The 16751-nt window shown below is 42.1% G+C and overlaps 1 protein-coding gene across 1 annotated transcript in view; it reads right to left on the reverse strand.

Annotated features, from left to right (window-relative positions):
• Positions 1-3164: 3164 nt before the first annotated feature.
• Positions 3165-16751, reverse strand: part of Dstn (destrin, actin depolymerizing factor) — a 27372-nt gene continuing 13785 nt past the window's right edge. The window contains exons 2-4 of the mRNA XM_028756758.1: positions 8583-8890; positions 6529-6605; positions 3165-4357 (exon numbers count right to left, since the gene is read on the reverse strand). Of these exons, the coding sequence (XP_028612591.1) occupies positions 4248-4357; positions 6529-6605; positions 8583-8890 (495 nt within the window). The 3' untranslated portion in view covers positions 3165-4247. The remainder of the gene's footprint in view (positions 4358-6528; positions 6606-8582; positions 8891-16751) is intronic.

The following is a 16751-nucleotide window of genomic DNA, read 5'->3' on the forward strand; positions in this document are numbered from 1 at the left end:
GCTACCTCATAACTGGAATCTCGGTAGTTATAAATCATAATGCAAACGTCTGTTTTCTGATAGTCTTAGGCACAGGAGTTGGGGGAGGGTGCTAACAGCTTCCATGCCTAGGGAGATGTCCTCTGATGGTACAGGAGTGGGACATTACAGTCATAATCTGTCCCAATATGCAGTGGCTTCTACTTGTCACCTACTCTCTTTGGGCCACCGGTGGGAGCCATGTCTACCCATGACAGCCTGTAGTGGGCTGGCCTGGCACCTTGCATGCTACTTCAGCATCTTTGGTTCAAAGGTCCCATAAGTCCTGGCAACCTGCCCAGCAGCAGCACCTACCAGGCCAGCAGAGGGAGCCTGAGTTTGCCAGGTAGTAAACTGCCACAGTAGTATACTGGATCTTGCCTCAGCTGAACCCAGCTGCCCAGCTGTTGCTAAACAAGGCTGCGCCGATCCACAGGACTCAAGTAGAGAAAAGCAATTCACACTGAGCACTGTGGCCTTCTGCAGAATGAAAGATGCTAACAGGTGCTGCCGTAGCTACCACCTTGTTCAATATGGTAGACACCACAAGGGCCTTGTCCACCAAAACTAAAGAGGTGCTCAAGCAGTCCCAGCTTCTAGTCACTTGACAGGAGGTGGGAACAAGTGTCATCTCTCACTTGTTACTGCTCTCCAGGACTGCCCTACTTCCTCTAGTACCAGAGCTACCAAAAGCGTCCCTTTAAAACATCCCACACGGCCACCAGAGATGCCCTTGATGGCCAGTGTCATATGGCCCATACCACCAACAGAGCTAGAAGTTCTACCATACAAACCATTGCTATGTAAGTGTTCCCCTGGTCATCCCTCATGGCCCTCATTGAAAGCCTGGCCCACGGCAGGGTGCTAGCTTATAGGCAGCCTCATGGGCTACCTGGATAAGGAAGCAGTGTAGTGTAGCGTAGACAGGAACAACAACAGACCTACCACAGTAGACAAGAGGCAAAGACCTTCCACAGATGCCTTCCACCAAGTAAGCTCTCTTCAGATTTGGATGAGTTCTAAGGCCAAAAGGGGATGACCTTCCCACCCCTTGGACATCTTATCCAGTGCACTAAACAAAACCCAACCTTTAAATTCTGAGGATAAAGGCAGAAACATACCACAGAAGCAGGAAAAGCAGGGCCAGAATCATGACATCTGAGCTTGTTATAAAACTGCCTAGTTAGAACTGCTTTGCCTCTGTGATGGCTACTGAAGGACTGGCTTTCCAGTTATCCTGGTCAGTTGAACAGCTGCCCCACCATGTGACTCAAGCCTCCTTCCCAGGAACCCTGGTTCCATGAACATTCTGTCATGTACTGAATGCCCCTTCTTCAGTGGCAGCCCAAACTGTATTTGTTATTTCAAAATAGTTTCAAACACTTAGGCAGGTTCATTCTTCAATGGGCTACAGGGATGAAGCTGACAGGGACCTAGGCAGCTCTGTAGTAAGACTGTGATTCAACTATCCAAGTAGCAAATGTAGCCAACTCCTGATAGAATTCTGTCTGCATTGGCCTCATAGGCATCCTTCTCAGGAACCAAGAGTAGCCATTAGGTGAACTTACCTAATTTGGCTTTCTATATAGACATTTTAGTATGTTTACCTACTAGAGTATAAACATCTAAAAATGGCATATGCTTAGCGGTTTTGTTCTCAACCAATGTCAACAAATATGTAAACCTTAACTGCAACAACTGAAATAATTGTTAGCACAATTTGGGACTCAGACTATGTGTCCCCTGAAACAGCAAAAGCCACCTACAAATGATAGGCTCCAGGAATCATTAGGATCTTCCCCATTTCTGGAGATGTTCACTTACAGATTTCTTAAAACCCTTCCTGAAGCACCCCTATCTTACACATCTTAGTTAGGGTTTTAATGCTGTGAAGACACCATGACCAAGTCAAGTCTTATAAATGACATTTAATTGGGGGCTGGCTTACAGGTTCAGAAGTTCAGTCCATTATCCTGAAGGCAGGAACATGGCAGCATCCAGTCAGGCATGGTGCAGGAGGAGCTGAGAGTTCTACTTCTTCAACTGAAGGCTGCTAGCAGAATACTGGCTTCCAGGCAGCTAGGATGAGGGTCTTAAAGCCCACAACCACAGTGACATACCTATTCCAACAGGGCCACACCTTCTAAAAGTGCCGCTCCCTGGGCCAAACATACACAAACCATCACAACACACCTATGTGCCTGAACTTCTGAAGCACAGCTGTGGTAAAGGGAATGGAGCCATACGTCACAAGCAGAAACACTTTTTTTTTTTTTCATTTATTTATTTATTTTATTGATGAGTACACTGTAGCTGTCTTCAGACACACCAGAAGAGGGCATCCAATCTCATTACGAATGGTTGTGAACCACCATGTGGCTGCTGGGATTTGAACTCAGGACCTCTGGAAGAGCAGTCAGTGCTCTTAACCGCTGAGCCATCTCTCCAGCCCGCAGAAACACTTCTAAAGAGCCATGAATAATACCTGGGGTATTCTTGGTCTCATAGGTTATGAGGCCTGCTACAATGGCTACTAAAAGCTATTTTGCATAGAGATTCAGGATGAATCAACAAGTGGCCAACTTTAAAAGTCTGATGATAGTGTAACTTTTGCAAAATATTCTTGGAATAGGAAAGGGATATCCAACGTTTACATTCTTATTTAAGCAGAGGAGTGTGCTATGATCCTAATCCTATCAGAAATGCCAAAACCTGGAGGGCTTACTGGCTAGGGAAGTTATACTGGCTTGTTCCATCTTGTGTTTCATCTTGTTTCAACTTGATACAAGCTAGAGCCATCTGAGAAAAGGAATTCTCAACTGAGAATATGCCACCATTAGACCTCCCTGTAACAATTGATATAGAAGGGCCCAGCCCACTGTGGGCGGTGCGACCTCTGGGCTTAAGGTCCTGGAGTATGTAAGAAAACAAACTAAGCAAGCCAGTAAGCAGCATTCCTTCATGTCTCTTGAGTTCGCATTCTGACTTCCCTCAGTGATGGATTCTGGAAGTTGTAAGATGAAATGAACTCTTTCCTTAAGTTGCTTTTGGACATGATCTTTATCACAGCAATAAAAAAACAAACTGAGTCAGAAGGTAGATTCTTTACCTCCAACTCATACACAAATAATCACACAAACAAAGGATAAGTTACAAATGCTTCCTTTATTACATAAAGCCAGCATTGCTACTAAGTTCAACTGACGGTGCATCTCTACAGTGTTCGGTGTCATGCCTGTGATGTTAACAATCATTTCCAAGTGTTGTCGGGCAGTCCCCGTGTCATCCATGGTGCCTTCTTCTGTTTCACACACAGCTGGTTAACTGCTCTAGCTAGGGATTTGCATCCTACCCAGCCCCAGAGGAAACATAATCAACACTCTTCCACAGTCTACTGTACCAGACGCAGCAGTTTTGAAAAAGAAATTACAGATCGAAAGTACCTTGGCTTATCAGTACACTGTTTTGTCATTTTTCATTAATAAAGTAGATTACAATGAAGCCCTAATTTGCGATATCATTAGTTGTTACAAGACACTGAACATTCTCCTGAGGATACACCATGATTTCTAAGACAGAAAGTCACTCCAAGCCACTTCCCAGCCCAGGGAGCCTCTTGCTGCAGGGACAGGGCACTTCCTGCATTCCAGCACCATGCTCTGGTGCTTTGCAAGATCAGCGTAAATTTTAAGCAGAGTCTGAAACAGTCATGACACATCTGATAGAATTTAAGACTGCCTGGCTTAGTCTTACTGCTGTTAGTGTATATTAGGTGTTATACACATTATAAAGAAAATTATATCTCATTATTTTAAGTCAAGGAAAAATAGAGAATTTGGGTCAAAATTATACAGATTATGATCACTTTTCTACACAAAAGAAACAAAGTAACTGCTGAAGTTAGCAAAGATTAGCAGTTCTTGTCACATTGCCTTGTACTGTTTTGTGAACTGTCTTATTAAAAGTCCTGAGCTTAATAAAATCTTTAAAAGTCACCTCATGAAAATAGGCATTTGGCCAATAAGAATTTAATTCCACACCAATGAAACTTTAGAGGCTAGATTTATGTAGGGTAGTGTTTGCAGACACTATAAAAATTTTAATTTATTCTAAAAGATGACAAGACAAATTCCTCAGTGAGATCCTGGCCTAATATATTTGCTTTACTTATATAGTGAAAGGATAGTGTTAAATATGGAAGCTTTTAATTCGTGGCACTGACTGGTGATCTACACAGGGGATCCTTCAAAAGCTACAATTAAGGAGCCACCTAGCTTTTCAGCAATACTAGTCCGATTGAGGTCTTCTGGCCCATTTGCTTGATATTCATGCTTTATACCTAGAGAGAAAGACAGAGTCTGTTTAGGATTATGCAGTAGCTTACTCATTTCTCTAAGGTACCAACTAATTTAAAGGGCCTTGTCTTACAGAACACTATCCAATTGCAGGAAGAAATAATGTACAAGCACATGCATCAAAATATTGACACCCCCCCCAACAAATGTAATGCCGACTGAAAGCAGCCAGAAACACAAGTGTACATTCCATTATGATTCCATTTACTTAAGTCTAAACCAGCCCCAGCTAATGTATGCAGTCAGAAGCCAGGGTACCTGTTACTACTGGGGTTCAGAAAGAGGAAGGGGAATGGTACAAAGAAAAGCAAGCACTTAGGAAGGTTTTGTGGAGGTAGTAACTGGATAAAATCAATCATCATGTTCAGTCTGCGAACACACTTTACTAAGGACATTGTACTTCAATAAAAAGGCAGGCCTAGTACTTTTTCCCTAAATTTAAAAAAATAAAAATATAGGGCTAGAGACATGGCTCAGTGGTTAAGAGTGCTTCTTGATCATTCAGAGGACCAGAGATCAGTCCCTAGCACTCAGTGTGGCTTCCAACCACACAAATCAACCACCTGTGACAACAGTGCAGTGGATCAGGTGCTCTCTTCTGGACTCTGAGAACAGCCGCACTGCATGTGAATGAATCCGCACACTGATGTTCACATATGCACACATAAAATAGAAGCTGGGCGGTGGTGGAACCTTCAATCCCAGCACTTGAAGAGACAAGTTGATGGCCTGGCTGGTCTACAGCCAGGACTATACAGAGAAACTTAGTCTCAAAATACCTAAATAAATAAATAGATAAATAAATAAATAAATAAAATCTTTTTTTTTAAAGCAAGCATGAACTTTAACACTGTGTTACAGAAAACAGTTCTGTGGTTGCATTTCACACCACACATATGACTGAACACTTAACCTGTGGCACTGGTGGGCCTAGGGACAATTCTATCGGCACTCTGTAGAACTAGCTCCCCCAAGGGCTTACACACAGCAGGTTCTCAGCACAGAATGTTGTAAACAGCAGCACAGTTAGTCAGTCTGCCATCTGAAGATCACTTCCCAAACTCTTCTCCAAGCACAACAGGTCAGTTTTTATACAACTTTGGACTGATTTGAGAAAGCCACTGATGAGTCCACAAGAAAGGTGACATGGTGACTATCATTTAATATCCCTAAATCAAGTCTTATGGAGCAATTCCCCTCAAGTCTTAGGTTTCATCAAAGTATTGAGTTGAGCAGTCACTGAGCTATGAGGTATCAGTTGATATTTGTGAGCTCACTCTAAGGCTCCCAAATCAACCCCAAAGTACAAAGAACCCCTGAGGGGAACAGCAGCAGGCTAGGGAAGGCAGGAATTCCAATTACTTAACTCATTAAAACAAGCTGGGGAGAACCAGTTCTACTCCAGGAATACACAAGCCAGTCACAGAAAACACAAAACCAACACTGGGTAAATAAACTGTGTAAGCTCTGCTCCCTCAGCTGTTCGGAGATCACAGGGGAAGGGAGGTGGCAGGACACGCTGATCAAGCCTCCTGTCCCAGAGCTGAGAGAACTGAGGTCCATGAGGTTAAGGTTCTGGCCATAGTCACACAGCGGTTAGCAAGCTCGGCCCTTGTGCAAGCCTGAGTTTATACCGCATGCTCTTTCTACCATACCAATGTCTTCTGGCTGGAGTCTGCCCAGGGCCACTTCATCCGGACCCCAGCCACCCAGCGGCAAGTCAACTTGCCAGCTCAGGTGAGTGTATTTTCCTTTGGACCCAGAAGACTCAATTACCTAAAATCATACCATTCAACAGTAAAGCAAGAGACGAGAGAATGTTTCCTGCTATGAACATTTCCTTTCTGCAGCTTTGTCAATGATTACATTCAAAAACAACGAATAATTGATCCCCACCTGTTATGTGAAAAACTAGTTTAAAACCAGCTGTACAGTGATGTACAGCCAATAGGAATGTACAGACAGGGTCATGTACATGGGCCGGCCAACAGACACTGTGACCAGCCCAAGATAGACAATGCTCAGAGGGCATTTCTCCCTTTGTCACCCTCTGTTTCTAAAGTTCTACGAAGATAGTAAGGTGGGTTTTAGAAACATTCCAGTCCCGATCCTGGGGACCCACTACACCAATAAAACTTCAGAGGCAAGTCCCTACCTGGAAATTTCTTCTTGATGGCGTCCTTCGAGCTTGCATAGATCATTTTACTTTTCAGGGGTGCTTGTTCTGGTGCCCTGGAGAGAAGGATGCCAGAGTGAAAAAGACTGCTGTAGAGAAGCACAACCTATGTCGCATTAAACAATCTCCAGTGGAGATGAGCCAGGCCTCAGAATCTGTTTCTCACCTCTGAAGGTTAATGTCATAAATGGTCGTGTACAATAACCACAGTGGGAAAAAAGGTACACAAGCAAAAAACAAAGAAAAGGAATTTTAAAAAGGCAAGTAAAGAAAACATTTGTCCAACTTAAAAGCCTATTTAGCCAGCAAACCTGCCACACAGCTGTAAATTCCCCAAAGACAGGGAGGAACTTCAACTAATTTTAATCATATGGTTGTTTCCCCAGGCCCTAACACTGTAACTGGTGTATAGGAGAAAAAACTTTAATGAATGGACCTTCTCTCAAATCCAAATTCTACTGTCTTTAAGGCTTATCAATAATTACCGTTTAAAACTGCTTTTATCTATGTCTATGTGCGTGGCTACTTGTCTGTATGTGTGCTTTATGTGTACAGGTGTCCACAGAGGCCAGGCCAGAAGGGGACATCAAACTCCCTGAAACAGGTACAAGCAGTTGTGAGCTGCCTGATGTTGGTGCTGGGAAACAAGCCATGATCCTCTGCAAGAGCACAATGCTTTGCCACACCTGACTCTCAACGACGACCTGTCTCTAGCACTCTCCACAATGGTACACTATTCAGTCCTACGCATCTGTCTACCCTGACCTCTCGACTGCAGTACTCACATCATCATGGTTTATAGAGTTCAGCAGAGCCTTAGTGGAACAGAAGTGAGGGTGATCTACCACTGCCTTCCTTCAAATCGGAATGCCTGCAGACCTGCAGTCTCCACTTCTTATGCCCTGGCTGGCCTGGAAGATCACACAGATCCCCCTACCTCTCCCTCCCAAGCGCCTGAGTGAAAGACTTTTGTCTAAGGCTTAATGTCAAATATTCCAAGACTAGAATAACCAGAAAAGGCCACATAAATCACCTTAAAATGTAAACTAGAAAACACTGTTCAGCCGGGCAGTGGTGGCGCACGCCTTTGATCCCAGCACTTGGGAGGAGGCCGAGGCAGGCGGATTTCTGAGTTCGAGGCCAGCCTGGCCTACAGAGTGAGTTCCAGGAAAGCCGGGGCTACACAGAAAGAAAAAACCCTGTCTCGAAAAACCAAAACCAAAACCAAAAACAAAAAAAAATACTGTTCAGCTGAATCTTTTGCAACAATGAAAATGTTGTTTCAGTCAGTCATATGTAACTACACATTGGAAATAAGAAATTCATTCAACTAAACAATGAATTTTAGCTGGGCATGGCAGAACATGCCTGTACTTCCAGCAATAAGAAGGGCTACTGTTGAGTACCAGGCCAGCTTGGGCTATACAAGGATACCCTGTCTCAAAATATAGAGGTTATCTTTTTAACTAATTAAAATTTAAATTAAAAATGAAATATCCCTATGCAGGTTGGGGGGGGGGGAATCTAACTAGATACAACAGACATATAGTAGGACCAAAGTGAATGAGGAATGGCATAACTTCCTCAAGGAAACAGATGACAAGTACTTAAGACGAGAACCGTTTACCCAGCAGAGCGGGCTGATGGTTAGCCTGACGTGCTGTAGAAGGCTCCGCCTTACCAGTAGGAACAGTAAAACAGGGAATTTTGATTTAGAAACAATGATTTCTAAGAATCCACAAAATAAACTACCTAAAGTGGTGTTCTTTCAAGTAGACAATGTAGTTAAATTCAATCCAGCTTAGACTTTATAAAGCCTGTAAACATTCTGACAGTGAATCTGAATAGCTTCAATACAAATTATTTTGAGGGGTCTGGAGCTATAGTGCTGGACCCCATGCCTCATACATGCATGGTCCTGGCTTAACCCCCAATATTACTAAGACCATTCTGACCCCTGAACTGGTACTCCAAGAGTGGACAGTAGGAAGCTGGCTCTCAGTTCTACAGAGGGTTCATATTCTAGTACTCACCACAAAAAGAACATTAGCTCTTCTTTTCTGGATTCCTTGGTTTCAAAGCTGGCGTCGTACAAAGCGTAGCGACAATCTTTTTCAGGAAGCATTCCAACAAAGTGCTTGAAAGGATCAGTTATGGTAACACCAACATCTCCAACCAAGATCTCTTTGCCTTCTTCAACGACTATGCACTTTTTGTCTGCACTAAGACAAAAAATGACGGCCTTCTTTCTTTTCTTGACTTCTTCTGGTGTGGAGCATTTCCGAACTTTCATGTCGTAGAAAATGCGACATACTTCATCTGCAACTTGAACTCCTGAGGCCTACAATGAGAAATGTGCAAAAGGGCTTACAAATCTTCTAATTTCATATATAAAACACTACATTTTGGCTACAGATTGGCATAGACTTAAAATCTTAGGAGTGTGAGCATTACTGACTTCCAACTTACACACGCTGTGTAAGCCATGCCTACCATTAATTACGAGGAGAAACATGACAACAGCTACTCTGTACTAAAATCTCCAAAGGGCTTCTTAAACAGCTAGGTGTTGTCGATGCCGCTGACCCCACCTGTCTCTTTAGGATAAGGTCTCAGGGAGCCCAGGCTGGAGTCAATGACTGTGTAGCCAAGTATGACACAGTTTAAGCTTCTCACCCTCCTCTCCCCGCCTTTCAAGTGTTGAGATTCCAAGTGTCTGACAGATACTGCATCTAGTTCATGCTGTGCTGGAAACTGAATGAATCCAAGGCTTCATGCAAGGCTGGGCAAGTACTCTACTGACTGAGCTACATGATAGCCCTGAATTACGTTTTCTTACAGAATTTTTAGAACCTTAGCAGAGATCACCTTCCTAGTCTGTATATTAATAATATCTTGAAAACTTTTTACATGAAGCAGAACAGATGGTTTCAGTTTCTTGGCTAGAAAAATTCTAGTCCGATTCATCTCTTTCTCTGGCTCTCAAAAACAAGCAAACAAACAACCCAAAAAACATCATTATGTAAATATTTCAAATCCCTGATCAATATTCAGTAACATTAATTGCTTGTTTTTAAATTTAAATTCTATGCAAGCCATAGAAACTTGAGTTTGATCCCAAACACCCACAGCAAAATCTGGGCATGGTACTGCATTTGTAATCCCAAACCCTGAGAAGACAGCAACCAGAAAATCTACCGATTGGAGCGGTGGCCTACCAGCCAAAGCTAATCCACAAGCTCTAAGTGAGAGACCTTGTCTCAAAAACCAGATGGACAGTTTCTGAGAAAAACATCACCTAAGTTGACCTCTGGCTTCCACCTCCCTACCCAGCCCCATTCCTGCCACATACACACATAGACATACTTCTTTTATTATTTTATAAATCATTTATAAAATGTTTAAATTATAAATTGAGATTAAAATAAATGAAAATCTTACTGTTAATAATGAAGGTTACCAGTTTAATTTAGGATTATACTAACCAGAAAAATAATCCTTTGTCATGTTATTACTTATTATTCTGGATCAGGGATTTAAACAAGTTCTTGATGCCAAAAGATCTTAAAGCAGTTTTTAATCTTTCTGTCTTCTACTGTCCAACTACATGTACTATAGACACTAACTCCAATATACATCATTCTGTATTAGCTTCTCTAAAGCAAAGATTACAAGCTTAAAGGTTTAATAATGTAAAATTACTGATATTCAAAATTAATACCAAGTTATACAAGAGGCAAAAGTGTATTAAAAAACGAAGAAAACCCTACAGAATGAGATTTGCAAATCATTAAGAAATTTTTATTCTGAATATATGAAGAATACTTTCAACTCAGTAACAACAAGAAGAAGAACCAAAAGCAGAGGCAGGCAGATCTCTGTGAGTGTGAGACCTGTCTGGTCTACAGATTTAGTACCAGGACAGCCAGGGCTATACAAAGAAACCCTGTCTTGAAAAACCAAGGGGTTTGAAGACCAGCCAGTCTAGCAAAACACATAAAGAGCACACATACACACACACACACACACAGTATCCACTAACAAATGTTACTGAGTGTGGACAAGCTCTAACCTTACATTGCAGCAACAAAATTGCAAATTGCAAACAGGTCAACTACTTGAGCAATTCTCAAAGAGCTAAACATGGAGTTACCAAATCACCTAAAAATTACAGTTCTTTTGTATACATATGAAAATAAAAATATTCCCAGATACACAACCATACACAAATTCACACAGATACAAAATGGGAACCACCCCAAAGTCCATTAAGTGAAGAGATTTTAAAAGCACTACAGCCACACAATAAAGCAAAAATGAGAAACTAACACACTACAACATAAAAGAACCTCAGAAAACATCACATTAAGAAGAAAAAAAAAAAAGTCAAAGAGAAAGGGCGGAACGCAACATGATTCTATGTATATAAAATGTCCCCAAAGGCAAATCTATAAGTAGTCTAGTGGTTTCCAGGGCCCAGGAAACTGTAAAGGGACTGACTGCTAAGTGCAATTTTCTTCTGGAGGTGATGGAAATAAATGCTCTGCAGTAAAGCTTCTACTTAAGCATGCATTCAAGAAGCTGGCTGTGGGAGTGCTTGCCTATACCCAAGCAGGTAGTTTGACGTCTAAGGAAGAAAGATCAGCAGTTCAAGGCCAACCTGGGTGACATTAGTGAGACTCAAGTCACAGAAAGACAAGAGAAAAAGATGCCTGCAAGAACATGGGGGACTGGGATATAGTGGGAACCTAGCATTTGTTTCTAAGGTAATTTTGGCACTCAATCATCGACTGTTAAGAGAGCTACATACACTCCATCCTGGCTATCGAGGCCACATCTTTTCACAAGCTCCTCAAATCTAGCTAACCAAATCCACATTTTTCTTATAGATGCAATTACTATAAATGAACAGCACATTTTAATACAGTGGCAGTCAGAAAATTAACACTAGACAGAAAACTAACAAAGACTATACAATATTACTATGCTCATATTATGTTCTTACTACATGTGTATACTTACTGCATTTTTAAAAATCAAATTTAAACCCTTTACTGCTTTAGTGGTATTTTTTGATCTTTGCAAGAAATGGAAAAAATGTTCAAATAATATTACCAAGGGGTGTGTGTAAAATTAGCAACAATGTACTCAAATAAACAAATAATTAAAAAAAAAATACCAAGGAAGAACTAGAAACACTCCAATTCCTCTAGTCCATAATAATGCTGATATCTAAGTATTTTTTTTTAACCAACAACCAAGTCTTTCTTTTAAAAGTACTTTAAGATTTATCATTTGGGGCAGAGGTTAAGAACACTCTGCTCTTCCAGAGATCCTGAGTTCAATCCCCAGCAATCACATAGTGGCTCACAACCAACTGTAATGGGATCTGATGCCCTCTTCTGGCATGCAGGTGTACACACAGATAGAGCACTCATACATAATAAATAAATAAAATGTGTCATCCCTAGGATGTGTTTGACATCCCTCATCCCCTCCCCTCCAACCCCTTCACTAGCCTCCCACTAAGTTTACTTTCCAACTTAATGTGCTCCCTTTTTTTAACATTAACAGCCGTAGCCACAGAGTCCGTTTCATGCTTGCCCAATTCTTAGAAGGCAACACTGGAAGCTTTGTACTCATTTATTCAACCAATACCTGAATATATCTAAAGTATTTAAGTCTCTCAAACACAACTTGCAACTGACTTAGGAATCCATCGTGACCTATAACTGAAAACACGATTCTGCAGATGTGTATGGCTGGTTCTAACCTGGGCAGAGTAGGCCTGTTCTATCAGAAATGCTGCCTGTGCTGGTTTCTGGTGAGAAGCGTTATTTCTAAACACCCATGCTTGAGGAAATGGCCCCTGAAGACAGTGAGGGAGATTTTGAAACATCCGGATGAACAAACTATCAACTGCCGCAATGAGGTAGAAAAAACCAAATCCAAAGACAGAGATGTGGTGAAGGGGAAATGTCAGTATGGGACCAGGACAAGGAGAGCCAGGCATGGGGTGGAAATTGACCTACAGCAGTACAAAAGAAGCAGACCAGAGGACGGACAGACCAGCAAGTAGAGCATGCGGGCCCATGCTGGATAACAGCACTGGACTCACGAGGAGTCAGTGGCAAGAGTCTCCTTGAACGGCAGATAGGTTCAGGAGTTTGGAGGCATTGCATTGGTTAGTTCAAAAACCAACTCACGTGAACACAACAGTGCTATCCACAGAAAAGGACAGGAACAGAAAAAGCTATGGAAGGGCATCAGCTGTACTAATACCACAGTCAGGGTGAGGGAACAGCGTTTCCTGTGGCAGCAGTACTGAGGTGGGTGTGGGGGCCAACAGGGCTCAGCAACAATCTCCCTGAAAGTCCCTGGACTCGAGACAGGGACTGGAAGTTTGGGGTAGTGGGCATACCAACGGTGGTCAGGAGGCAGATTACTCACTCCCCCTAACCTTCCACTGCAGTGTTTTAGAGGCTGACTACAGTGTGGCTCCTCAGGACTGGTACATAATTCTGTACTTTGCCTGTGGAAATAATAAGAAACCCAACAGGCAGAATGTATGTTAGATTCAGTTAAATGTATTTTTGAATTGTTATACCGAGTCTCAGTATGTCTAGATAACCTAATTTAAACAGCAGCGATATGGACGAAATGAACAAATCAACTGTTGCCCAGACCCTTCATACTTATTTTTATATAGTCAAATACAAACCCCTTGGGCAACCAGACTGAGAGGCCCATAGCAGCTCTCCAAAGCCTGGCCTCACTGCCCAGGCCCCCCACTGCCTCTCCCCACTGCTCCCCAAGACCAGCATGCTTTCTCTCAACAAGCTGGGAACCCTTACATCTTTTATTCTGGTGGCTGAATTAGAAATCAAGTAAAAAGTAAAGTGAGGTGGAAAGAGACTAAGTAATCCTTAAATACTTAATTTTTCTTAACTGACCGATTTTCTTTGTAACTGGGAGGTCAGATTTTATTTGACTTTAATGTGCACAGGATCTGACAACTGCTAACACTTAGTCCTAAAACTTGATAAAATATGATTGATATTTTATTTTAGTTCACTGCTGTATTTACTACCCCCCTCTGCCCCGTATTTACCCCTTCAACTGCAAGTTGTAATGAAAAAGTAGAGTCCTTTACAAACACCAGTGGCCCAACCCACGGGCACCTTCACAGCTTCTTAAACCAAACCACACAAACAGGGTCACAGAGGAAGCTGACTGCATTAAAATAGAGCTTGCCCTGGCAGTCTGTGAGGACTCACCTGGGTGGCTGTGTTATCACATGAGTCTCTGTCACAGGCCTGAACAATGTGCAGAGTCACGCTGAGGTTCTCTAACTTTTAAAAGAGGCTCTCTGTGCAGGCCTACCCAGCCCAGCCCAGCCTGAGCCTCTCATCTCAGAAGTAATACGAGGCAGGACCTGTCTGGTTCCTTCAAGAAAAGGTGTGAGAGGCAAAGGTCTTTTCTCAGCTTCACTACACAGTACTTAATTAAGACTGAGATGTTTAACTGCTCACAGTCAAGAAGCTGTAAATTTATTAATGAAGTTAAATCAAGCTCCATTTTAAATTTAAAGTTTGCACAGCTGAAACAATACAGACTGCTGGAAATCCTCTGAACCAGAGAATACTAAGTTGCTGCAGAGCTGGAAGGAACCAGAGCAAATGGACTGCTACCACATGAGCCCTGGCCACCTTAAAAAGTTATGGCGTTCACAGCCGAAATCCTCCAAGTTCCATACCAGAACCGCTGGAGAAGCCACACTCCACCTGCACCACAACAGCTGCTGACAATCTTGCTTCAAGCATAGTGTACTACATGCCTGTCTTAAGTCTCTTGCATTTATAAAACTCACCAACTGAGAGATTATATCACGACTCACAGAACACAATTAAACCAGTCCAATCCTAAATGTGATCGCCAAAAACAGCAGCCATCCTGAACCAGAACACAGAAAGGGGTTTATGTCTCACTGCCAAAATCAAGTAGGACCCTCACTTTGGCTCCATTATTAGAACCCATACACTTTAATTCTAATTTAAAAGCAAACCACAAAGACAAAACAAACAAACAAACAAACAAAAACAAAAAAACCAACAAAAAAACAGAATAAAAGCCATTTAGCTACTTAGGAAAAGTATTCATTTCCAAAATTCAGTTTTTCTAAGAGTTTAAAATATTTGGCGGGTGGGGCACGCCTTTAATCCCAGCACTTGGGAGGCAGAGGCAGGTGAATTTCTGAGTTCAAGGCCAGCCTGGTCTACAGAGTGAGTTCTAGGACAGCCAGGGCTACACAGAGAAGCCCTGTCTAGAAAAAAAAGAAAGAAAGAAAGAAAACTGGGACTATTGCATAGCAGCTATACAATCGCAAATAAACAAATTGACAGAAAACAGTCAGTGGTTCTTTTTCTACCAGCTTCTCAAAGGAACTGGGGAGTCTGAAACTGGGCCAATGGCTCCCTTTATTTATACCAGGCCTTGCACAGGACCAGCAGAAACAGGGGTAACAGCCAGGTTGCTAGCTACTGCTCACACCTCCCAGCAGAATAGACGATGTGTCTTCAGCTACAGCGCTTCAGAGCTGACCGACAGCTGAGCCCCCTAACTCTGCCCCCTACTGTGGCTCTACTAGTAGGAGACAATTAGAAAAGACCATAATTCAATCAGGACAGAACAGAAACATGGGAATTCAATGGAAAAGAGTGGGGGAAATTAAGTGTGACTCTCCCCCCCCCCACACACACACAGACACCCCTCCCTGCCCCTTGACTTTGGAATTCCAGAGTTCATCCTCTAGAGTGTATTGTGATCATTCTAGCTTAGTCAATCCTACTGAAAAGAGTAAGTGAGCACATAGAAGGAAGAAAAGGCAGACTCTAAGGCAGACCCTAAATTACAACAACCCTGCTCCAGCTCTCTTAGGGAAATGTGACCCAACAGCAGCCATGACAGCATTTCTTTGCTACTTTCAAATGTGGTAGCCATCACTGTGAGCTAGAATACTAGAAATATATGAGATAATAACAAAAAAATTATTAATTTGATTTTAAGAAATCTAACAAGAAGCAAAGAAAACTGGCTCAATATTAGCTCAAAGTAGTATGTTTTGGGCAAACAATTTTTTATTTAACATTTTATTGCTTGTTTTGTGAGTTTCACATTAGCACTCCAATTCCACTCATTCACCCCTTTGTATGCACCTTCCACCCCTGTAACCTTACCGCTCACCCACACCACCGCACAACAGACAAGGGCCCACTCTCTGAGTGCTACAACAGATGAGGGACAGGGCCAGCTCTCCAGCTCTCAAGATGACAGGTGGGCAAACGAATTTCTAAAATGTATTACATAACCTCCAGTCTTGGGAAACAGCACACTATTTTTGTTATGACTCATGTTACTTGGAACTTGCTATTCTACTATGCAAAAAATTAACAATATATCTAAGGACAAAGATTTCACATTTAATACTAAATCTATTTATAATTGACTGACTATTTCTGAGGGCAAGGAAGCAATCTTGAGAAAAACAAACTGCTAATATATATATATTTGAGACAGGGTTCCATTATATAGCCCAGGCTAGCATCAAAATAATAATTATCTTTCTTCAGCATCAAAAATGCCAGCCCTGCTTTAATCCCAGCACTTGGGAGGCAGAGGCAGGTGGATTTCTGAGTTTGAGGCCAGCCTGGTCTACAGAGTGAGTTCCAGGACAGCCAGGACTACACAGAGAAACCTTGTCTCGAAAAAAAACCAAAAAAGTGCCGGCCCTGCCACTGTTTATTAAAAGTACATGTTGTGGTTGTTTTGAAAGAATCAAAGCAATAAAATGTCAAAGTTTCATGCAAAATGGTTCAACTTATCTAAGTAAAGCCCTTTAAAAAAAAAAGACATTTTAGTTTATCCCTTACAAAAGAAGCACTGACTAGTGGGGAAAAAAGTGAAGTAAGAACTGAAAAAGTCTATGGAGATCGCAAAAAGCAACTCTGGCCCAGATCACTCTAATAAATTTGCAATTGAGAGAATAAATTCTTTAAATAACTTGAGAAAAAAAAAAGAGAGAGAACTGGTTACACTTGTCTCCTAAGCAGAACTGGAAACGCTTCATATTACATATTTCTCTGCAGAAGAGCAGCAGCAGCAGCAGCAGCAGCAGCAGCAGCAGCAGCAGCAGCAGCAGCAGC

The sequence above is a fragment of the Grammomys surdaster genome, unplaced genomic scaffold, assembly GCF_004785775.1.
Source record: "Grammomys surdaster isolate TR1022 unplaced genomic scaffold, NIH_TR_1.0 129, whole genome shotgun sequence".
Lineage (NCBI taxonomy): Eukaryota > Metazoa > Chordata > Mammalia > Rodentia > Muridae > Grammomys > Grammomys surdaster.